The sequence below is a fragment of the Adiantum capillus-veneris genome, chromosome 19 (assembly GCF_014529385.1).
Source record: "Adiantum capillus-veneris isolate H3 chromosome 19, ASM1452938v2, whole genome shotgun sequence".
In the NCBI taxonomy this organism is placed as follows: domain Eukaryota; kingdom Viridiplantae; phylum Streptophyta; class Polypodiopsida; order Polypodiales; family Pteridaceae; genus Adiantum; species Adiantum capillus-veneris.
Genome location: NC_140949.1, coordinates 145,074,989 through 145,100,810, shown reverse-complemented (window position 1 = coordinate 145,100,810; position 25,822 = coordinate 145,074,989). Strand labels below are relative to the sequence as shown.

At 41.6% G+C, this 25,822-nt stretch overlaps 1 protein-coding gene across 1 annotated transcript; it reads right to left on the bottom strand.

The window, feature by feature from the left end:
• Positions 1-10,122: 10,122 nt before the first annotated feature.
• Positions 10,123-14,876, bottom strand: LOC147435020 (putative pentatricopeptide repeat-containing protein At3g08820). Its single transcript, XM_086491376.1, has one exon. The coding sequence runs from the start codon at positions 14,817-14,819 to the stop codon at positions 10,896-10,898; it is 3,924 nt and encodes a 1,307-aa protein (XP_086347502.1). The 5' UTR covers positions 14,820-14,876; the 3' UTR covers positions 10,123-10,895.
• Positions 14,877-25,822: the final 10,946 nt, after the last annotated feature.

Here is a 25,822-nt window from a genome sequence, read left to right as displayed (position 1 = left end):
GTTTCTCGCTCCGCAAAGGACTAAGATGCACTTGAAAGGCCATCAAACTCAAGATCTATATTGTAGTTGTGTGTATTATTTTTTAATTATTTTTTTTCAAATTGAACTAGTGACTAGTGACGTGTGTGTGTGTGTGTGTGTGTGTGTGTGTGTGTGTGTGTGTGTGTGTGTGTGTGTGTGTGTGTGTGTGTGTGTGTGTGTGTGAGAGAGAGAGAGAGAGAGAGAGAGAGAGAGTAGGATGAGAGCAAAAAAGCCACACAAATTGAGAGGAAAGAGAGGAAGAGAACGTATTAAAAAGAAATTGTGTGTGTGTGTGTGTGTGTGTGTGTGTGCGAGAGAGAGAGAGAGAGAGAGAGAGAGAGAGTAGGATGAGAGCAAAAAAGCCACACAAATTGAGAGGGAGAGATGTAGTGCGCACATGGAACGACCAGTCATGCATCCGATGGCGGAGTGAACGCATCTACCGGTCGTCACTGTGCCCACATGAGCTGCTTTAGCCAACGATCGTTGCCAGCTGACGTATTGCTAATCTTCAATGTGCAGAGCAGGCAATAATCAGCGAGCTCCACGTAAGCTTGTCACAGCTTTTGCAAGCCTGCAAGTGCTGCAGAGTAGCTCCTGCCATGCGAACGCAGGCGATGGTTTCTGAACGGGATGAAGGGGGGGGGGGCTCCATTGCGGCCACAGCGGTGGCTATCCGTTTATGTGCGTGCAGGGGCGTGGTGGGCCTTGCTGAGCTGGAGTGCTCTTTTCCACCAAATGCTCTTCGTGAACGGTGCATGTGCGCACCATAAGAGAGGAAAGAGAGGAAGAGAACGTATTAAAAAGAAATTGTGTGAGAGAGAGAAAAAGGGAGAGGAGGGGAGGAAGAGAATCTTCTTGGAATTAGCTCGTCAGATCTCAAAAACATATACTAGCCAAGGAGTGCTCGCCAAAAAACATTATTCCCATTCTCAAAGAAAAAATTTGTGACGTGAGAGTAGTTATCTTTGAAAATAGATTTAATTTATGAAGTGTGAGCCCTCATATTCACACACAAAGTCTTCAACAAAATTACACAGTAGGATACAACATCGATCATGTATGCACATGTATGTACATAATGGTAAAATTCATACTATATAGGAAAGAGTTCTTAAAACCAGTAAAAAGGTTTTTATAGAAAAATAACACGAAATCTTCCAGGCCATGGCAATGGGCCCATTGGGAATCAGTTGCTTGGCCGGGGAATCAAGGAGGTCTAGGAATTCTCAACCCTGTGGCCCATGCAGAAGCTTGTTGCGCCAAATTTGTGGTTTCCTTGGCTAAACAGGATCAAGTTTGGGTTGTCATGATCAGAGATATGATAGAAGCAGCTAAACTTGGCTCGAAGGGTGGAAAGTGGAGAGGGGTAGAGGTTCATGACAAACTGTTAGCCCCGGCGTGGTCTACCTTAAGACTGGGGGGGCAGCTCAAGAGAACTGGTAAGAAAATGCAATAGAGTAGCAGGAGTCTTAAAGTGGGGGGAAGAAGCCAGATACATCAAGAACTCCATTCTGTATTGGTCCCCCTGACTTTCCAAAGTTGTAGATCCGCCACAAACTCCCTATTGGATTGAGACAGCCAGGAAGCTGAATAATAAGGGTCTGAAGCGACTTGGGCACTTCTGGGATAGTGGCAACAAGAGTTGGAAAACCATTGACCTTATGGTTACCCAGTACCAACTTAATAGCTTGGAGGTCTTGCTTGTCCACAAAGTGATGAAAGAGCTTGACAATCTAGTGATGCCAATCTGTGATTCGGAGTTGGACTGGAATGCCTGGAAATGGCCCGGAAGCAGTCTCTTGTGGAAACCCCATACTAAGAGCATTTATCAGACAATGATGAAAAATAAGAATTGGTCTAGCCCCCTTAACAAGCTATGGAAAAAGCAATGGCCGGAGGAAAGGTGGAAGCATGTAATGGAGAACATATGCAAGCCAAAGGTTTTGCAGCACATGAAGGTTTTCTTATGGAAGGTTATTTGGGGTGCTCTACCGATGGGGGTGAAGATTCGGGAGAGAGGGATTGGGTCAGATCGATGCTTGGGGTGCAGGTTGGCTAGTGAAGATTTGGCCCACCTATTCATGGACTGCCCAACTATCAAAGGCCTCGCAGTGAAAATATGCAAGTGGGTCCAAAGAACATGGAAAATTAGTTTTTTCAAGACTGACCTATTCCTTGGAGTTAAGAATTCAGGTAGTCCTGCACTCCTCGTCAGCACTCAGATCGTCATATACTTCTTCTTAGATAATGTATGGCAGACAAGGAACCGCCATGTGTTTGAAGGAGGGTTTGAGGTGGCAAGCTTCGCAAAAATTATACAAGAAAGCAAAGTGCTAATATGGACACTCGAGCGCAAGCAACACTCGGAGGATTGGTATAGGACTACTTGTGCCTTGTTGTCAGCAGATGGAATGCCTAGGATGGGGGCAAATCTTGGCCGTCAATAAATAAAAGATCTCAGAATGACAAGATTATGGACCTTGTGTATCAAGGATGAGGGGGCGGGTTGGTAGGGGTGGCTGCCTTGATAGCCGATGTAATTATGGTCCCTGGATGTTGTCATGGCTTAACATGAGCATGACAAGACCTTGTAATTTTTTGGGTTGTTCAATATTATTCACTCACAATTGTGAGTTCTGCTATTAAAAAAATAAAAAAATAAAAAAATCATAGTATATAAACACCTAGAATGATAGACATCCTTGAGAAAGAAGAGAGTAAAATTGTCCTAGTGGTAGTAGGAAAGCTTACTTGTGCAAAAAACACGTAGAGTATAATTGTGTAGAAAGTAAAAGGAAAGACTTTGTCTAGAGAGTGGGAGCTTTTATATGGGGTGATCTCCAAACAAGAGAAAGATTTAGAATGAGATGCCATGTGAGAGCTTGCTCCACTATTAATCCACCATGGTTCTTCTGTGAATCTAGGGTCCATACTATTGTCTTGTTCAACCTCATCAAGGATGATAAGTGAGTTGTCATTTTGAAAGTGGTAAGAGTATCCTTCCCCATTAATAAATTTGATTTCCCCTTCAAATAAACTCGCCTCATGTTGGAAATAGGGTTGCAAGGAAACATACATAGCTTGGAGAAGATGAAGAAGCTCAAGGTGCACAACAGAGAGTACATTGATTAGTGCACAATCAAAAGATAAGTTAGTCCTAGAATGATGGACGTATATACAATGCATCGGGGGTAAAACCTCCTAGTGAGGGTAAAAATGCCCCGGCGATCCTAAGTGTGTTCACACACATCACTGCCACATATATATGGTAACAAAACCCCCTTGAGAGTGATGGGGTGAACAAGAGCTAGCACATACTGTATAGGGAAGTGGCGTGCCTTAAGTGCATGACAAATCCACAAAGGGAAGCAAGCCCAAAGCTTTGTGGAAAGCTTCAAACTTCTCACGAGGCAATGCCTTTGTGAACAAATCTGTAAGGTTGTCATGTGTTGACATATAAGCCAAGCTAATCTCTCCCCCTGAGAGTCTCTCTCTGAAAAAATGATAATGCACCTCAATGTGCTTTGTGCAAGCATGAAAATTTTTGGGTTTCTCACAACTACCAATGTGCTCTGATTGTCAGTGTAGATGTTGTTGGCAGTGTCTTGTCCAACACCCAAATTGGCCATATGGCGTCTGAGCCATACACACTTAACCATAGCTGTGAAGATTGCTTTGTATTCAGCTTCACAACTGGAAGTGGCCACATTAGGTTTTTTCTTACTCAACAGTCCAAAATACCATGTAAATCTGGTGGCAAAGATCCCCCTTTAGGTTAAAACAACCCAAGATGTAACATACCAGTCAAGTAGTGAAAGATCCTCTTGCCAATGCTTAGAAAATGGAATAGGCATAAATATTCTAACCTGTGAGACTGCAAACTGAATATCCAACCTCATATTGCATACATAAATAAGGAATCCATTGATAAAGAGTGACATCGACAAGACACAAGCATCATGAAGACTGAATTTCAAACTTGGTTCTATGGGAGTAGCAATAGGTTTGCATTTCTCAAGTTCAAACTTACATAGTAATGTCTCTATGTAGCTTGTTTGACACAAGGCATACCACCATCACACTGCCTAAACTGTATACCCAAGTAATGATGCAAAAGCACAAGTCTTTGGTCTTGAAAGTAGCATTCAAATCAGCCTTGAATTCAACAATGTGTGTCTCATTTGGACCAGTAATCACCAAATCATCTACATATAGAATGACGATGAGAAATACATCACCCTCACGCTTTACATACAAAGTGCTTTCTGTTGGATTGTTATGAAATCCTCGTTTAATCAAAACAGTGTCATCTTTCTTATACTAAGCACGAGGAGATTGCTTCAACCCATACAAAGCTTTCTTACATTTGCACACTTTTATCTTCTTGTACTTTCTTGACAAAATCATGAGGATGCGTTACATAAACTTCCTCAAATATAACACCATTCAAGAAATCAATAACAATATATGATTAATGTACATCCCATCCAAAGTGAGCTGCCAATGCACATAGAAAACGAATAGTAGTCATACGACGAGTAGGAGCAAAAGTCTCTTCATAATCTATGCCTTTCTGTTGTGCATAACCTTTTGCAACAAGTCGAGCCTTGTACCTATCAATCTCACCATCCGGCTTACATTTCAACATATAAAACCCATTTTGTAGCACCAATAGCTTTTTTGCTAGAAGAAAATCACATAAAGTCCATGTGTCATTTTCTATAAGTGCATCATATTCTGATTCCATGGTAGCCATCCAAATTTTTGAATTATGTGCTTCATCAAAAGACAGAGATTCCTCCACATCACATAAGCTAGAAATAGCCAAAGCATTACAATCTAACACATAAGATGCATGTCAAGAACCTAAACGAGTATGACTAGACATAGGTACATCCAATTTACTGTCATGCGAAGTATGCACCAACCATTTTGGCATACCTCTAGCCTCCTCATTCTCAACCCTTTCCACATCAAGTATGTCATGTACATCTCATCAGTAATAACAGGCTGATTCATAACATCTTGAGAAACCCCCATAGGTTGTGCATTTGCCTCATTGGAATTTACATTCAAGTTTCCACCATTAAAAAGAGGCAACAATGTGTCATAAATGTCATGTGAGCTTCCATTATCGTCTCTTGTACATGAAAACAAAGGTTCAAGAAAATCTTCCACAAACACAACATTGCATGAAACCACGATATGTTTTGTTTGCAGATGGTATAACCTATAACCTTTTCTTTCAGTATTGTAACCAAGAAAAGAAATTTAATAGCCTTATCATCCAATTTTGTATGTTGTGTTGGTGGCACTAAAGAATAAGTTAAACAACAAAAAATGCGCATGTGATCAATAGATGGATTCTTATCATGCCATGCTTCATAAGGAGTCATAGACTACAAAGCTTTCGTAGGACACTTGTTAAGTACATAAGTAGCACACATAATGGCATCAAGCCAAAACGAATGTTGTAACCCTTGACTCTTGATTATGAATTGTGCTAACTCCATAAGTGACCTGTTTTTTCTTTCAACAATACCATTTTGTTGAGGTGTATACGGCATTTTACATTGGTGTTTTTTTCACAAATAGCCAAAAATGCATTAAACTCATGAGACATATACTCCCCCCCTCGATCTAAATGGAGGGTGCCCATAGTACATTAAGAGACATTTTCAGCCATAGGCAATAATTGCTTGAAGCACAAGAAAACTTCGGAATTATCTTTAAGCGGATACACCCATGCATACCCGGAGTAATCATCAATGAAAGTCAGGAAGTATAGGTAGTTGCCTAAGGATGGAGTTTGCATAGGCCCAGAAACATCACTATGCACAAGTTGCAATCTACATGTAGCCCTAAATGAACCATCTTACCCAATATACATCCTTCACAAACATGCTTCATAGGTGCTTCAAGATGTGGCAAAGAAGCAACCATATCAGATATCTTCAAACGCAGCAAACTCGCAACATTCAGATGCGCAAAACGTGCATGGAAAAATTTTTGCATCTGAAACAGCCTTTGAAACCACAACTGCATTTGCAAAAATTTTCCCACACTTGTCATACAAAGTGAGCTTATACAATCCATGTGACAAAATGCCAGATACAACAATTTCATCACCAAAATTGAGATCATGAATCGTACATCTATCATCCACAAATTTGACAACAAGACCAAGTCCAACAAGTACAAAAATAGACAAAAGGTTCTTTTTTATCCCAGGTACATAAAATGCATCAACAAGTTTGAAATAACTGCCATTCACAATAGTCAGCACAACCTTTCCAACTCCCTTGACTAGATAAGAGGCATTATTGGCACAAGTGATCATATTCCCATGAGGGGCAGACTGGAGGGAGGTAGGTAAATAAGTCATGATGTGCAGTAATATGCTTTGTAGCACCACTATCAAAGTACCACACATGTGAATCTGCAACAACTAAAATACATGCATCATGGACAAAAGGATCATAAGTGAATTCTGCACTAAATTCCCACTTTGCATCTACATCAGCATCACAATCTTCTTTCACAGAAGATTCTACAGTAGCTGCACTTGTAGTGGAACCAATCTCTTTTTTATTTGCCTCTTTTGCCTTCAATTAGGACACTTCTTTATCAAATAATCATTAGCCTTGCAGTAATGGCAATTCATCTTCTTTTTGTCCTTTTCACCTAAATTCCCAAACGAGGTGATGCCATTAGAAGCATTAGGAATAGGTGATTTGTCACTTGTTGAAGAACCATGAGAAGTGGCTACATTAATGCTAGCACCTTTTCCTTGAGTGGCAACAAAAGCCTGTGCATGTTGTTTAGCCCTGTTCTTTCTTGAAAGTGACTGTTGCAATAGCAACGAGCATAATGCATCAAACGTGACAGCTTGAGGGTTTCCTTGGGTCATAAATCTCCAAGTACTAGAAAAAGTCTGGTAAGAATCTGGCAGTGCATTGAGAACAGTCTACACAAATGAAATGTCAAAAATGACTTTACCTACAGAAAAGAATTGCTTATTAATATCATCTTCCTTATGTATAATATTTGACTCTAGCTCTTTACGCAACACTACAATTTTAGCCTCATTGCAACTTGCATAAAGACCAGCCAGAATATCCCAAGCCTATTTTGCTGATTTAGCTGAGCGAATGTGAGGAGTAATAGTGTGCTTCATAGATAATGCAATTAATGCATGAGCATGTGCATCTCTAATATCCCAAGGAGACTGCTCATTTGTAGGTAAAACAACTCTAGCAGCAACAGACATGCCACCAAAATCTGCATCATTCGACACAAAAACATGTTGCTTCATGTAAGCCCACATTGGGTAATTATCATCATCCAATTTATCCTCAGCAGTAGCAAACATCTTGAAAACATTTGTGTTGTGAGATATGGCGAGTGACTTTGCTTGATGTGAAAACTGTCCGAAAAGAGGAAAAACAAAGTAGGACCAACACGTGCTATGTAGCACAACACAAAGAAGACTGTGAGGGACCTAATCTGCAAAAAATTGCATTAATAAAAAATTTGCACAAGAGAACGAAATTGCATGTGAAATACTACCTATATTGGAAACGGAGACCGGTTGAAACTTTTGAATAGATCAAGCTATTCGAGCTTACTCGAAGGATATGTCAAGCTACTGACGCTCTCCAAAGATCACCCAAATTGTAGAAAGTGAGCAGGTAGGTGTTGGCGACGCTGACGACTATGCCTAGGAGGACGCAATCTGCTATAATACGAATTGTTGGAAATAAGGTTGTAGGGAAACATACACAACTTTGAGAAGATGAAGAATCTCAAGGCGCACAATAGAGAGTATATTGTTTAGTGCACAATGGAAATATAAGTTAGCCCTAGAATGATGGGCATATACACGATGCACAAGGGGGGGGGAAACCTCCTAGTGAGGGAAAAAATGCCCCCGTGGTCTTAAGTGTGTTCATAGACATCACTACCACATATATATGGTAACACTTCATCTTGCAATCTTGATCATTGTAGTAACGTAATTTCCTCTAAAAAACCATGCACATCCAAATTTTGATAAGAAAATTGACGTGATCCTCTACTTTGGCATGTGCAAGAAGTAATTTTCATGCTAGATAAAATTGTTGCAATCATTGAGCTACCTCTCACATATGATAAATACTTCTCCACTTCTACAATAGAGAGCAAAATTCTATTTAACTCTTAATTCATAAGAAACCTATGTTTGACAATGCAAAAAGTAGATTCTATATTCATCAGCATTAGAATGTGCTCCTTATTTTTTAGCCCTTCTTTTTATTTAAATTTTAATGTAAGAAGTGAGAAGCTCACTCATGCATGGAAGTTGATTATGTGTTTATCATCTTCTTTGTATTTTCTCTCTGTTTCTGCACCCCATCAGGAAATCTTTATCTCTGTTCTAGTTTGACCAAACGTTGCGGATTGTATTCGAGTCTAGATTTGATAGTATTGCTACTTGCTAACTAAAAGTATTAGCAAAGGGAGGTCTGCTCAACAATTTGCCTCTTGTAGTGAAACTTGGTGGAGATTCTTGTGAAGTACAGAGGCCCGGTCCAATGAAGGACATGAGAAAGATTTATTGATCCATTTAGTGGTTAGCTTAGCGCTAGCTATAATTTCCTTGCTGCTTGGGAAAGGATGTAGTGTATTCCCATTTGTCATAAGTCAAATGAGTGACCTTAGTGTGGACTCTGGAGCCTTTCCATAGAAAGTTGACTCCATCTATTTGACAGCATGAGAGGTAATACATTTAAGAGGAAGTGAGAAAGTGATTCATGGCTAATATCCTACCTGGATATAAGCCACATAACCTTCGCATCTTTTCAAGCTAGTTTTTCTTCATGGGGATGCAAAAACCCATTCGTATCCCCAAAAGCCCAAAATTATTGAGAAAGGGGATAGTTTGACAACCTTATTCTATTAGCCTCTCAAGGATCGGTCGATTTGGATTGTACACCCTTGTTTTGGTGTGACTAATCCTCGACCTTGAGTCTAGGCAAAAGATATGGAGACTTTTGATTGTACTCGTTAATATGGAGGAGACTTGTAGTATCGACAACAAATACCTGTAGCCACATAGCCTTCCACTTGGGAAGATCAATGCCTTTGATCAGTCCTTTGTCCATTCTATCATGAATAGACCATGTCGGTTTGTGGGAAAGATTGCAAACAACAGAGGGCCCAAGGCGAAATCTTGCCTAATTGAACGACGTAGGTTAAGACGGAGGGCAGGAAGGGGGGGGGGGGGGGGGGGGGGGGGGGGGGGGTTGTACACACACTTAACTGCCACCCTTGCTATAGCGCCATTGTTCATGGGGTCTACACATAATCCTATCATTTGGTGCTAATCCCCACATTTTGGAGACATTTTATGCTATTCCAATCTATCAGAGTCCTTATTCAAGTCTCCTTTGGCAAAAAAAGAAAGTTTTGACTTATTTCCTCTGTGTGTTCTATCACTTCCCAAAGTCAGATGATTGCATGGAGGATGTAGGAGCCCTTAATAAATTCTTTTTTTCTACCCTAAGCACGGGGACGGTAGTAGGGAGAAACTTTTTTACATATCCACGTATTTAAAACTGGACATTGTTGTACATCACACACTCAAGGGCTCCCCAAGAAGCGTAGCTAAGTTGGTGAGACCTAGCGATAAAATTTGAGGGTCGGGGGTGTTTTGCATGGGTGTGTCAGACCATTAACATTCCATGAGACTCCCTTCATTGTTTTTTTTTTTTGTGAGAAGCCAACCCACAATGAAATGATTAGGTGTTTTGCATGGGTGTGTCAGACCATTAACATTCCATGCGACTCCCTTCATTGTTTTTTTTTTTGTGAGAAGCCAACCCACAATGAAATGATTAGGTGTTTAAACACCAAAAGCTGGATAAAGAATCCCCCATAATGAAGTAAGATTTTAATACTCTTAGCGATAGGTTGTCTAGGTAAACTTGCATCAGAACCTGCTGTTGCCAACGAGGACTGAAGCCTAGTGACAGAGGAGGGTTTGGATTTCAGTATCGATCAAGAAGGTGGGGTGGCTCCATTCAAACAGGGTAGAAAGCACAGTTGTGACCCACTAGAGAAAAAAATGGAGAAAAATTAAAACAGATGGAGGGATGAGTTTCTAATCATCCATTGTCTTGCCCCTAATGCTTGAACAGCCATCTCCTCCTTTCTCAATGGAATGATATAAAAGCTCTTTTTGTGACCTCTACAGCCCTTACATTGATAGTCAATGTTAATGTTTCCGCTGAGGCAGCTGGCCACAATTATGCTTCTGTATATTATCCACATGGGCCACTGCCAAAAGAGTATAAATAGGTTGGTAGTGGGCTCACTTTGCTAAAAAATATTGCCTCATTGTCACCATTAAAGGTGCAACCAGATGAGTACCTCATAAACAGACAATTGGGCCAGACCCAAACATTGGGCAGACCATCATATGATCTCTGGACTAAACAATACATTACACTCTAAATGTACATTTTATACAGTGTGTAAGGGCACGGATACTGTCTCCTCTTGTGGTTAAACCTGCATGTGGGATTGGTTGAGATCTATCCAAACTCCTCTGTAAACTTTCTGAGCTCCTCATGAAACATAACTCTCCTTACAGTTCAGATTATATGTCTCTCCTACAATTCCATTGCTGCTGCATCGTATATATGGTAGCCATTTTCCTTGTGAGTGACAGTCGCTTGTGTGCGAACCGCAATGACCCGACAAGGGCTGAGGTATCTTGGCAGAAATCACATAGATGATCACTCATCGTCCCAAGAGCTCATGGCATAAGCACTATAGCAACAAGCACTGCTTAAGTGTGCTCTTTCACAGAAATGCGGCAACATCACAAGTCACCAGTAATCTCCACATGAACAGAGCCCTTTGCTGAAGCAATGGAATCTCCTTGCATCACGCACAGTTATCTCCCTGTCCACAATAGTGCTGAGTAATTTGAATGCAGCATGGCAGTCAGCACACATTCTAAGACTCTTTACTATCAAGAGGGGCTCCTTAGAAGGTGTCCTGATCAATCCAAATGCCAAGGCAAGCCTCTCACTATGATGGCAAAGTAAATATTTCTTACTTTCTTCATCTGCATCTCCAAGAGCTAGCCTTGTGTCAGGTACATAACCCTGTGCTTTCAATTCCTGATTCAATATCTCCAGCTTCTTGTAGATTGCATGCCTGTCGGGATGACGCATGTCTCTCGGGAGAAAGCTATGTACCCGATTGTTGACTTCAATCGTGCTAACCCCTGGGCGCTTCTGGATTCCTTTCTTCAGCATGACTTCTCTGAGCATCTTCACGTCAGCCCACCTCCCATGCGTGGCATAGATATTTGACATTAGCACATAAGGTGCTGCATTGCCGGGATCTAACCGAGCCACATAGTCCAGTGCTCGCTCCCCACGTTCTAGATCACTATGATTTCTGCAGGAACCAAGTAAAGTCATCCATAATAGAGCATTAGTATAGAATGGCACCGTGCAGATCAGATCCTCTGCCACATCAAGATGTCCAGATTTTCCAAAAAGGTCAATCAAGCAGCCGTAGTGATTGATTGTTAGAACTGATTTAAGACTATCTCTCATCCATTTAAAAAAGTCGCACCCATCCTCAACCAGTCCTGCATGGCGGCAGGTATTGAGAACACTCAAAAAAGTGACCTCATCTGGTTTAATGCCTTCCACCCTCATCCTTCGAAACGTCTGAACGACTTTCTCTACGAAACCATGCTGCGAGAGTGTGGCAAGGATCGCATTCCAGGACACAACATCTCGCTGAATGCTATTAAACACAAAAACAGCCTCCTCCATAGCTCCGCACTTCCCATACATACTGATCATAGCATTTCCTAAGCCAACATTTGCTTCATACCCGCAGGCAACAATCCCTCTGTGAATAAGTTTTCCCTGACCCAAGGAACCCAGATCTGCACAAATGCTCAAACAATGACACCAGGTTAGCTCGTCCGGGCTGATGCCTTCTTGATGGGCTCTTTGCAACAGCTCAAGAGCTTCCTTGCCAAATCCATGTTGCCCATACGCAGAAATCATGGTATTCCATGTAACTACACTGCGCCCACGCATCTTTTCAAAAATTGACTCTGCACTCTTTATAGCGCTGCACTTTGCATACATGTTGATGAGGGCATTTCCCAATTGCACATCCGACTTGAAGTTGCATTTAAAGCAAGCTTGAACAACGTCATCCGGAGCAGATAGCTTGAGGCTAGCATAGGCACCTAGAACACTAACCAAGGTGAAATGATCTGGCTCCCAGCCTTCAACCCTCATTTGATGAAATAACTCAATTGCCTCTTCGCCATGGCCTTGCTGAGCATACACTGTCATAAGAGATGTCCAAGACACCACATTATGTTCCTTGATCTCATCAAACACCCAATGTGATTCTTGGAGGGCGCCACACCCCCCATACATGCGAATAAGCGTTGTCGCAAAAATAATACCAGAACCAAGCCCCCTTTGAACCACATAACTGTGTATTTCCTTCCCTAACTCTAGGTCTTCAAGGCAAGCACATGCACGAAGAATGCTGACGAAAGTGATCTCATCAGCTTCAACCCTTTGTTTCTGCATTTGTTGAAAGAGCTGTATGGCAAGTTCATACTGGTCCTGCTCAATATAAGCAGCAATCAAAACATTCCAAGAAACCGTTTTCTTGTGAACAATATCCTCAAAGACTAAGCGTGCCTCTTTTAGAGAACCACATTTGCAGTACATGTGGAGAAGAGCATTGGCCAAGCCAGCATCTACCTTCAGCTCACTATCTTTAATAGACACATGGATCATCTGACCCTCTGTTAGAGCTCCAAGGCTGGCACAAGCATTCAAAACATTTGTGAAAGTGATACTGTTGGGTTTAACTCTTTCCTGTTGCATTTTGTCAAAAAGCTGAAGAGCATCTCTTGCTCTCCCTTGACGTACATACCCTGCAATCATTGATGTCCAATGAATTACATTGCTATCATGCATGTCGTCAAAAACACAGTGTGCATCCTCTACAGCACCGCCTTTGCCATACATATTTATGAGAGCAGACCCCAGAACAGCATCCAGCTCCAATTCAGCTTCAATGACATTAGCATGTATGATCTTGCCCTTTTCCAAGGCCCCTAAATGAGCACATGAAGATAAAACACAAGAGAAAGCTTCCTTGCTTGGATCAATGCCATCCCTCAGCATTTCCTCAAATACTTCGATGCACTCATATGGACGCTGTAGCTGCACACATGTAGCTAACAAAACGTTCCAGGCTAAAACCTCGCGAACTTTCATTTGAGAAAAAATTGAGCGGGCTTCTGCAATTTCTCCACATTTACAATACATGCTAACAACAGCAGTTCCCATCATTACTTCTGAATCGAGTCCAGACATGATGACATGGGAATGAAAATCTCGCACATCCTCCAAAGCTGCATAGCCTTCACATGCCTGTACTGCTTTGGAGTAGATTGCTGCATGAGGTATTAAACCATCTTCAAGCATTCGATTCAAAAGTAGAAAGGCGTTTCTGTGGAGCCTCTTTGATAAATATGCACCCATCATAGTATTGTACGAAGTAACTGTGCATGCCCGTATGCTCTCAAACACTGAACGAGCAAGATCTGTAGCCCTGCATTGTCCATACATTGCCACAAGGGCACCTGCCAACTCTTCATCATATGCGAAGGCAGAATCAGCAATATATTTGTGTATGAGTTTTCCTTGCACAAGATCTGATAAGTTTGTGCAAGATTTCAATGCCGAAAGCAGGATGACTTTGCTTGGGACTCTTCCCTCCTGCTGCATCTGCCTGTATAGTCTAAGTGTGTCCTCATAATGCCCGTGATCAAAGCATGCCAAGATCATAATTGTCCATGTGAAATCATCGCGTTCCAACATGTTGTCGAACATAAAACGTGCCTCTTTCCAAGCCCCACATCTTGTATACATGAGAATAAGGGATGGCCCTATACTAATCTCTGCTTCCAGTCCATCGATGACAACAAGGTAATGGATAAGCCTACCCTCGGAGAAGGCTGCCAGGCCAGCACAACTGCGCAACGCAATCGTAAGAGTGATCAAGTCTGGAGGAAAACCTTCCTGGTGCATTTCACTAAATAACTCAAGCACCTCAAAAAAGTATTTTTGATGCAAGTACGCAGACATCAGAGTGTTCCATGAAATGACATTCGGTTGTTGCATGTGATGGAATAGAAAGCATGCATCCTCCACAGCTCCAAATTTTCCGTACATGTTCATTAGTATGTTTTCCTCAAAGGTCTTCAGCTCAAGTCCAGATTCAATGAGAATGGAGTGGAGAAGCATGCCCTCTGCAAGCTCAAAGGTTTGACGCGAAAGGTGCTCGATGATACTTTCTCTAGTAAGGGCTTTCTCTTGAAAAGAGGCTTGAGAGTCTTCTACTTTTGCTGCATCCAGCAAAGATACAGACCGAGCATCTACTTCATGCTCATTCTGAGTAGAAGCCCCGCCACTCTCCTTGGCTGGTAGGGGAGAATTACCTGCGCTACTGGCACTTTCCGGAGGTTCCATGACTTCCCCCAAGGGGTGAATGTGGTCTCGCCTCTCAGAAAAAATCCCGCCAGTAAAATGAGGAGCTGCCTTTCCGAAAACGACCCTGCTTGACAGATTGTCTGTGCTTGTCCAAGAACCGGGAGTCTGCAAAGGAGTGTGAAGGTGGGTTTCTAGGAGAGGTTGTTTGGAGCTTGTAGAGAGAGGCGAAGGCACTAACGCCATCGCCATTGCAAGCATTGCTCGCCATTCGCAATCCTGTGTAGCTAGCGTGGCGTCATCAGATCCAATATCTTCGTTATTGTGCAAGCAATTTTCTGGGCTAAATAAGAGCATGCTCACACGGCCTCCGTCACTTTTTTTTTTGGGGTGCCTGCCCATAAGTTAGTCCTGAAAGGCCCTCTTTCAAAAACCAGCAAACTCATAGACCCGCTAAGTTTCTCCATGAAAAGTGCCCCATCTCGAGGCACCTCCAAGCTAGAGGGTGATCCAAGCACCCTCTACATTGGACCACCCTCTACACCAGAGAAACGCCTCCATAGCGCGGGCAATAGCCAATCAAAAGTGTGTGTCATCTAATCAGTTAACACCTGCCCCAATAGCGTGTGTTGGACTATAGTGTAGTCAAGATTTTGTGCAAGCACTATGGACGACACAAGAAAATTATAAAGCTGTTTAGAAATTACGGTGTTTACACATAGCCATTTTTAAGTCGGCACCTATCCAAAACATGGCGGACTCTTTGAAAATGGCAGGCGGGTAGGAAGAGAATTGTTTACACATCGCCATTTCATAACACGTCAAAAGCGAAGCTCTCATTGGTTGAAATGGGATGGGCATGCCTCCACCATATTTGGGCAAGCAAAGCTGGTTGCCAACAAGGACATGGCGTGCAGCTCGGTTTCTGTAACCACCTTTAGTAGTCTTTACAACAAGCACGATGTATGGGTAGGTGCTCTTAACCTAACTAAACACTTGAAGTTCCACGCTATTCCAAAAACTTCATATAGGTAGAGAAATAAAAGTTTCAGAAAAAAGGATGCAATATCTCAAAAATTATTGTGTTTGTCCTCTCCTTAACCTTGGGAGCCTGGATAATTCTTATGATCTATCCCTTCACCGTCCCCACCATTGCAAGCGTTGCTCTCCATTTGGAAGAAGAGCAACCATGTGTAGCTAACGTGGCATCATCCGGTTCCAAAATCTTTGTTATTTCATAATTTCTGGACTAAGAGAATGTGCAAGCAACCTCAATCACTATTCTTTATGGCATGTCCCTAGGAAAAGGCCATAGTCTTCATTTAACCTTTTTGGCTTAATTAAAACTCTTCTTTTTTTAAATCCATACTCACAAATGTGAGTGGATATTATATTACCATAATCACCATATTACACCCACAAAATCTATGTGCGAGCATCAAAAAGAATTACTATAATCTTCAACTCCATTAAAACAAGTTACAGCATGGAGCAAACAATACCACAGGTCAACACACTGACCACTTACATCACTAAGAAAACATAACATATTATTGCATATGGGGGGAGCCCGAGACTCCATCACCAGACGATCTAAGGAGGGTGAGGGTGCCACCAACGATCTCCATGGTGCCACCAAAAAAGATCATGCCCCCAACCTTCAGGATACGAAGAGCATCAATAGAAACTCAATATCACGCAGGCACACGAGGCCACATTCACCAAGCCAGGAATGAGGCTTAACTAAAACATTGACCTTCTGGTAACCCAAGTTCCAACTTAATGGCTTGGAGACTTTGCTGGTCAACAAAGTGATAAAAGAGCTTGACAATGTAGTGATAATCTGTGAATCAGGATTTGAATGGAATGCCTGGAGATGGCCTGGAAGCAGTTTCTTATGGAAACCCCATTCTAAATGCATATATCATGCATTGATGCACAAGAAGAATTGGTCTAGCCCCCTTAACAAGATATGGAAAAAACAATGTCCGGAGGAATGGTGGGAGCAAGTAACGAGAACATCTGGAAGCCAAAGTTGGTGCAGTACATGAAGGTATTTCTATGCAAGGTAATGTGGGGTGCTCTTCCAACGGGGATGAAATATACATGAGAGAGGGATTGGACCAAATCGATGCTTGGGATGTAGGTTAGCTAGTGAGGATCTGGCCCATCTATTCATGGAATGCCCAGCTATCAGAGGCATCGCAGGGAAAATATGCAAGTGGGTACAAAGGACATGAAAAATTGGTTTTTTAAAGGCTGATTTATTCCTTGGAGATAAGAGGTTGGGAAGTCATGCCCTCCTCATTAGCACTCAAACTGTAAGGTACTTCTGCTTCCAAAATATATGGTAGACAAGGAACCGCCGGGTGTTCGAAGGAGATCCTAAGGTGGCAAGATTCGCAAAGATTATACAAGAAAGAAAAATGCTAATATGGACGTTCGGACGAAAGCAAAATTCGAAAGATTGGTCTAGGACTACTCATGCCTTGTTGTCAACTGAGAAATTTTTTTCAAATTCAGTAGTGAAAGGCCTTACTACGAGGCAGCAAACATCCAGTTTGTAAACTTTTGCATCTCAAGACTCGATATGAGCTTGAGGTTCGTTTTGTAATTTTTAGAGGCAGTACAGTGACGACGAGGCGATAGAGTAGTAGTGGCAAGCTTCTTCCTCTCTATGCTGCACACAAGATTCCTTCATCGGCGGCTACACAAAAGTGAGTGACACACCAATTGCATCTGTTGAGATTGCCTGCATCCAGGTTGTGTGTTTGCAACCTTAGCGGCTCACACATGATGTGCAGCAAGGCCCCTGCGATGATCTGACATTTTTAAAGTCGTTGCCGGAGAGCACTGTGCGTCAAGCTCTGCATGCAGATGTGCTATTATTTTTGAAGCTTTTCTGCAATTTCGTAAAAAAAAGTTTGGGAACAGTGTTTTTTTTTAAAAAAAAACGCATAGAGTTGTGATCGACAGTACAAATCTTGCATTTTTGGCTGCAGTTTGCACAGATCCATGATTGGGAGTGCAGATTTATTATTTTTGGTTGTTGGAAGCAGTTTTGCAGTTCTTGTTCTACTGGTTGTTAATTCTGTTTTGCATAGATCTATTATTGTTAATTATATATATCCCACTTCTCAAAGGGCAAAAGGAAGCATGTGGGATTTAGGCTTCACCTTTTCCTCCACAAGCCTCCTTTATACTTTCACCTTTTGTCTACACACCCAAGTGGAATTTGACACTTTTGAGGGTTACGAGAGCTTCGAATAGCCTAATCTTGTGTTGTAACTTGTAAAGCACGTCACGTTCCTCCAAACTATACTTTCATTTTGAGCTATCACACAACCTAGTCCACATCATACACATCTAAAAGTTAGAAAAAATAAGAAAAATCAAGTGAAAACGACCAAAATAGTTGATTTAGCTATTGGATCCATTGTCAATCCATAGTGAGCCACATTGCATCCGCTTCGAGGACACCCCCAACCCGTCAATCCTAGATGGGGTATTTCTCAATAAAAAGTATGACCTACAAACAAAGACTTTAACCGACCTATACATGGGTCACACATACCATGTGGATTGGTTAGATATTGTACTATCGATACTAGGGCGCCACTAGTTTAGAGGAGCACCAACAAAGAGTTTGTGATGTCATCCATAGGGTTATCGAGTTGGAGAGGCAAAACAATGGGATTAACATGCCTTCAATGGGCCTTATGCAATTTTTGGATACGGGCAAGGCCAAACAACCACCCCCATCAAATGGAGACTCCTTCGGTGAGTCCCATGGATCCTTCATGTATTTTTTCTCCTAGAGTCTCAATGCAGTTTGAGCTCACAAGCAGTACCTCTAGTTTCCCACATTTGACTCAACTTTCTCTTGGGGAACAGCCTACTCCAATGATGAGCATGGCGGAAAGTGTACCATCAACCTTGGTGGTTGGTACCGCACCATTAAATAGTAATGTAGTGCCTACCCCAATACCTACAAGTGTGAATTAATCATATGTACCAGTTTCCACTCATGCTCATGTAGCTTCTACACCCTCAGTTGTTCCGACAGCTTATGCTCCAGGATCGCACTATCAAAGCCCTTATTCAAGTGGACCCATACCAATTAACATTAGCATGTCATATCCCGCATCTTCTATGCCTAGGGCCACACCTATGAGCTTTGGGTCACCACATGACACAATTTCATACCAAGTATGGGATGCAAGGAGCGTACGTATGCCAAGACCAATGCCACCCTCCGTTCCCCATGTAGTCTCAAGAGGTCCTTTGCTTGCTATACCTACTTACTTGGGTGACTTGGTAGCATTTTCTCACGCTATCGGTCGATCTATGACCAGAAAATATACGTAGCACACTTGATAGATAGCCTAGAATCACGGTGGTACAAGCTTCCAAGCTCACATTAAAATCCAATGGAGACAGAGATGTTAGAAATCATATTGAGGTATTTAAACACGTATGTGATTCCCTAGAAGAGCACAATGAACTACATAAGTGCAAAACTTTAAGCTTCACTCTGAGTAGGAAGGTTGGGGATTGGTATATAACCTTAAGATTGAAGAGCGCACACACTACCCTACTCTTAGAAGATTGTTCTTGAAAGAGTACATGCAAGAGGGAGTGCTTTGGGGTGTAGCTTCTTAGCTCTAAAAAGCTCAACGGGAGGAAGGTGAAGGTGAGTCAATGAGAGAGTTAATTAGTGGCTTAAAGAATTTGAATTTTGGTTGTAATCCAAATGATAGTTTCAATAATAACCAACTACTCAATGGGTTCATTAAGGGACTACGGCATGAGCATATCTATAATGGCCTAGTCATTAGAGGTATCACTACTTGGGAAGCAGTCACCACCAATGCAATCCAATTAGAAGACAATGAAGACAATTTAATGATTGCAGGAGAAAGAGCATTTGTTAAGTTGAAGTCTGCTAGCTCACAAGAATTTGGGCATGAGTCAATGACCATAAAACCTATTGTTAAAGAGAAAAAGATATCAGAGATGACTTTGGCAAACCTCACCAAGGCTATTCAAGAAATCCTTAAAGATAACCGTGCTCCAAAAAACAATCATCTGTATCCAAGAAGGGAGCAACAATGGTGCTCAATTTTCTTTGGTCCACATAGCACCAGTGAATGCCCTGCATTTAGAGTAAAATTCAATGGGAATTGCAATGCATGTGGGAGGTATGGTCACTAGGCCAAGGATTACATAGTGTTTAAATGTGCAATGGAAAATAGACCACCTTTGGCCTAGATGGACTCACCTTGAGTTTTTGTATTGATGTCTGCCTCACCTGTTGAGCAACCACCGCAACACATGGTCCCTAGAGCCCAAAATGTTGTTCAAACTACACTATTACCACCTCCAGTTTAGGGACCGCAACCCTCATATCCGAGAGTCACCCATGTGAAGCAAGTGGGTTGCAAGCCATCTAGTGCTTGTTTGGACTACGAGGATGACATATACCCTAGTATTGCATGTGGAGTTGATACGTTTGAGGAGTGTCCTTAGTAGTAGCCTATTTATCAAGTAGCCACTCTCATAGCAAGAGGCCAAAACATCAACCTCACTACCAAGAGACCACCTCTTCAATGCTACGAGTATGGTGGACCACATTCTGTAGCTGAGTGTCCTATTAGACTACAAAGGAATGCCACACCAATGCAGACAAGTCAAGGGAGCACATCTACAATGCCAATATGTGTTATCAATGTGGCATAGATCATTTGATTTTCCAATGTCCTAATAATCCAAATGCACCAAAGATCATGCCATTGAACTTAATTGAGATTACGGAGGTGACATCACAAACTACACCGGTGGTATCAATAAATGTACTCACACGATCGATGTTCCAAAATCAAAATTATATTCTTGAAGAGAGAGATCCAACATCGATTGCCCAATCAAAGAAGAAGAAAAAATTAAGGAAGAGATCACAAAAAGCGGCAAATTCAAACCCTAGTTCAAAGACTAACATAGAGACTGGTGAACAACCCCAAAGATGATTCAGAATCAGTTGAGATCATGGAGACTGAAACGGCCACTATAAGGGGAAAAACAATTGAGGATAATATTGAGCTACGAGGGCCAAAAACCAAGGAGCCCATGAGGAAGATTGGGACTTACCCAAACCCTATAAAGGAGATCGAGCGAGTCCAACACTTAAAGATTTTGGTAGAAGAGACCCAAAGGAGCTAGAGCCAACACATAGGCAGATGCAGATTATGGACACATTGTTTCCTATGCAAACATGACCTTACAAGTACCGTAGACCGCTAGCCATACCTAGTATCATTCAAGAAGAAAGTGACTTTAAGATATCAAAAAGTGGGCGTGCTATTTTCTTGTTGGAGAGAATGTTCAAGAAGGGATTGTCTGACCCTATTCAAGAAATGGAGATTCCATCTTCCTCATGTCAAGGAACCGAAGCCCAAAAGTGTCATTAGATATTTCCAAATTAATGGATTTCATGGCTTTTGAAATTAAAACCACCATCATATCTAAATTGTATGGAGACCCCGAGCTATTCCTAGCTCTTTCAGCATTCCTCAATGGAGAACTAAAAGTCGGGTTATCACCATTTGTGCAAATGAAGAGGGCTAACGAAGTGCTAGTAGAGGAGGAACACTTAGATCCACAACCCAACCTAGATGAGAACTTTGTTGTTGAAATACCTATTGACAAGTTGGGACAGTACTTTGAAGGCGATGAAACCAATGCCTCAGCATTGTAACTAAAAATTGTTGGGAATCTATGGGAAGACCTCACATTGGGGTCACAAACATAGTAGTAAACATGGCCAATGGGGATTGCTAAACCTATTTGAATGCTAAAAGATCTCAAGATCAAGGTCCTTGGGCACAAGGTGAGGTATAGTTGTTAGTGGGTTGCCGCAACGGACCTCTATAGAAGAGTGATCTGTCACTAACATACTAATGTCAATACTCAGGGAAGTGACTCAAATGGGACATGAAGACTTTGAGGGTGTCAATTTTGAAGAAGTGAACCTAACAAGCAAACGCATCAACTCATCAAGAAAATCATCACTCCCACATTGAAAATGTTTCTTGTGTCCTATCTTACCGCTCTAGGTCATCACACCATTTCAATGACTAAATAGACTTGGATAGCTACAAAAATCTTTCACTAGTTTGCGAAGCTGACAAATACCAATCCTTGCTGTGAAAGGATGAAAGTGACAAAGGAGCTACACGACCCCAACAAAGAAGTTCTCGGTTCCAAATATGAAATATCATAAAAGAATATTCCATTATCTGCAAGTTCCTTGTGTTGTCTTCCTAGGTACATTTGCTCACCAATAAATGCATGGAAAGCATAAAAAATCCCAAGTATGCTCTCAACTGGTTGCCAATCTGTTTTATTCAATGGATAAATATCTGAAACATACCAAAGATGATATCCACCACTTAACCTTCAAATATAATCATGCACTAAGTGAGATGCTCAAAATAACTTACAGTTGGGTCGATGTCGTGGAAAACTTGGAGGAGATGTAGTTGCTTGACAATATGTACAATAAAAGCTCTTCTTTTCCAAAAGATAATGTCTGAGTTCAAACTAAGGTTTTTGATATGCCTAGGGCTTTCAAAATGGCCAATGGTTGGCTACTTTGGGCTTTGAGTACATAATCAAATATTACATCTCAGATGTTTATAGCTTTTGGACCAAAATACATATGCTCATTTACAGGGTTCCCAAAAAAAGATAATACAATATATCATAAATGTGGCTCTTGGCTAGTGTGTCTGACTAGGAGGGTGTCTATGAGCTGCGTCGGCCAACACTCCCCCCTTCCTAGCCGTTGCACATCCTCGTGCAAGTTGCAGAAGGTCTTGAGTAGTTGAATTTTTGTTTTTCCAAAGACTTCAGGACTTTATTTAACTTTGTTTCTCTAGCCATGATGTCTACTTTAGCTGATAAATCTTTGAGTGGGTTGTTTAGCAGCGTGATTTGATAGGCAATATGTCAAGCTTGCAGGAAGATGGTCGAATCCATCTCGAAAAAACCCATCATGAATGCCTCCTCGAATGTTTGCATGTAATGCGAGGGAAAAAACATGATCCTGGTGTACATACCCATAATTAAATTCTTTGATGGTGCCTTTGACTCCAAGTTCGACCTGACGCCCTTGGTCCCTTCAATGAAGACCTCCCATGGGTGCTTTTCTCTATCTATATCATCAAAATCTTTGATGCAAGTAAGAATCATTTTGACTATCTTGCATGTCATTTAACATGTCAAGTCTAGCAAATCTCGTAGCAGTCTGATGGTAGCTCTGAGTGTATGTAACATATAAGCTTTGGTGGGTTTGTGGTTATGTGGAGGTTTGGCAATAATATGGTAGTTCAACACCACTCGTCTCCTGCTCTTCCATATTACATATGTATCCTAGGACCACCTTCTTGGGATAGGGCAATAGGTTGGGTCAATCCTTAGGTGTTGGGGAGAATTTCAGTAAGTGGTCTCATCCCGAGGCCACTTTTCAAATCACTTCTCTCGCTATAAAGGTTGGCTCTTCATGATGGTAGCAGCTTGTTCTTTCATAGGTTAGTCCCTTGCTTCATAAGTGGTAGTGCTAGCATTTCATGGTCAAAATTCTTTATATGTTCATCAGGTTTTATCATCAGAAGAGCTCTGAATTTCAAAACTTTGAGCTCATATAGCATGTATTCCTTTCTTACTCCCTCTGGCATGTTTGCTAGCCACTGTGGAGCTCGTCTCGAGCATCCGCTGCTTGTCTTTCTTCTTCTAGATCTTGCATGCCTCCCATGGTTGACGTGCCAGGTAGGTATATTAAGGGTGGTTGATTGGCACTTTCAAACTCAATGTACTATGTTTGGGTGACTGGTACATGTGCCAGTGTTTGTGAAGTGTTTCCTAGATCCATAACTTTAGCCTTTAGCTCTTTAGTATGCACTTCAACTTAGGCATTCAGATTGGCTTTGGCTTCGGTTAGTTGTTCTTGCAACTCCTTGATCTGTTTTTTTTTCTGTTCATTTCTTGAGCATCCGCACCATCAACAATTTCCTTTGAAACTTTTCTTGCTATAGCTCTACTTTGAGTGCTTTTATCTCATCTGAGCTTTTCGTTTTGAGGGTTGAGAGGTAGAGGCAAGTAATGTAGCATCTTGATTGGCCATGAGGGTGGAAAGGGTGTGCTCTACCACATCATAAGAGTCACAAAGTTTTGAGTACATTTTATTTTCCATTTCTAGAGCCTCTTCCAGTGCTTGATGCTCCACTTGTAAGTTACTATTTGTCTTGATCTCCTTTTCTAGATTCTTATAGATGTTTTTCACATCTCTTTTCTCCTTCTCTAGAGCCATTTGTAGTGTCTCTTTGTCCTTCTGCACAATGCCCACTAGATGTTAGAGATTTGCTAGCTCTTGGTTTGCTCTTTCAGTGCATGTCAGCTTTGGCATCTTGTGTTTCTTTGATCCAAACACTCATCACCAATATGTGATTGTGAACTAAATCTTGATCATGTCCAGTGTTTCTCTAAGATCAATTTTTTTATGATTTGCACAGCCATAGTCTCATCAGCTGGTTGCAGAGAGGGAACATCTCTTCTAGCATGGTATTCTTGTCTTTGGGAAGTGTCTGCATGCCCTTTAGTTTGTGGAGGAGATCTCTACATGTGGATAGATTCATCTTGTGCCTAATGTTGCTCTTCTAGATGTAGTTGTACAACATCAAGTTGATCTTCAGCCTCTTGTTCACCTTGAGATTCCCAATTTTTATGTTCAAAGAGGACTTCAGTGCAAGAGAGAGGCAATGTAGAACCTTGTCCTACTTTGGGTATATTAGCAAGAGGTGGAGCAGGTGGCTTTGGAAGGTTGTCTCCCCTATTCCCTCCACTACATTTGTTGAAGTTGTCTCTAGAACTATCTCCTCATGCTTTGTTTGTTAACTGCAAGGAGAATCAAATATTGAATCCAATTTTGTCATTCTCTATCTCTTGGATTTCCCCCCCCTTCTTTTTTTGCCTTGTGCTTTAGCTCTTGATGGATTCTTTGTCTTGTTGAACCGACCAATTTGAGATCGACCTTGGTAGCCTGCCTTTTTTCTTCTTTGAGCCATTCTAGTCTTGCATCTAACTCTGCATCATCTATGTCGGAGGAGGAGGACACTTATTCGGCTTCCACATATTTCTTTAGCTCTTGTGCTTTCTTCTTGAACCGTTCCTCCCTTAGTCTCTGAGCTTCTTCCATAGACCTCTGCACGTGTCTTGGGAAGGCTTCTGCACTTTGAGGTGATGCGAGATCAATCAGAGGTGTAGCTCTGTCTCTAGGTAGATTAGATCCGTGTAGGTCAACTTGTGGCCCTACCACTTGATGAAGGCCTTGTCGTTGTCTATTGCTTTGGTCTTTAGTAGCAGATTGTGACTGTAAGATGGAAGGTGGAGTGACTGACAAATAATGTCACTAGTGATCTTTACCTAGAGTGGCTCCATCCTTGTCAGTGAGTGTTGCTTCACCATTATATTGAATGTTTGTCAGCCATGAGCTTTGTGGAAATTTGTACCCCATGGTGGCAGGTGGAAGAAATTATCTAATTACAGGCATCTTGCACTGACCAGCTGCTTGGAACTTTCCAATGAAAATGTTTGTAGGGATTTTCTCAAACTCTTCATTTGTGATGTGGGCTTTCTCATTGGATGAGATGCCAAAAATCTCGTATGGTACTAGTAGCTCCCCATTCCTTCTGTGCACATCGATGAGGTATCTTGCTAAAAAAAAAAAAGTCTTTTATTGCCAATAAATTTATCAAAAAGTCAAAAAATCTTTTTTTAGCACAAATTTAACCATAAATTGAAAAATGAGCATTACTTAAGCAAAAGAATCCAACTTTGACCAAACTTCACCAGTGTGTCTAAGACAACTATAGGCACTAGGGAAAATTGGTTCAGGTGAATTCTAGGCTAGAGGTGTTGGAACACATTTTTGAGTGATCTTGGTACCATTTGGTTCAACATGATCATTAGATGCTATGGGTGCAAACTTTTGGGGTTTTGGATCTTTGGTTTTCTCATTAAGTCAAATTTTTCAATTTTTCGCAAACTTAGAGAATTTTGGGATTTTCATAAGGATTTTGGTTTTCAAATGACTTGTAACTTTGGGTTGGACTTTAATTGGCATGTGGATCATGTGGGCTTGGTTGTGGTCTAGAAATTTGGAAAAGGTAGATGCATCGTGATCCATGTTGGGTCACAGATTGGGACAA

What these genes read in the sequence shown, in the direction of transcription:
- LOC147435020 (XM_086491376.1), bottom strand. Translation starts at nt 14,819, where the DNA reads ATGCTTGCAATGGCGATGGCGTTAGTGCCTTCGCCTCTCTCTACAAGC.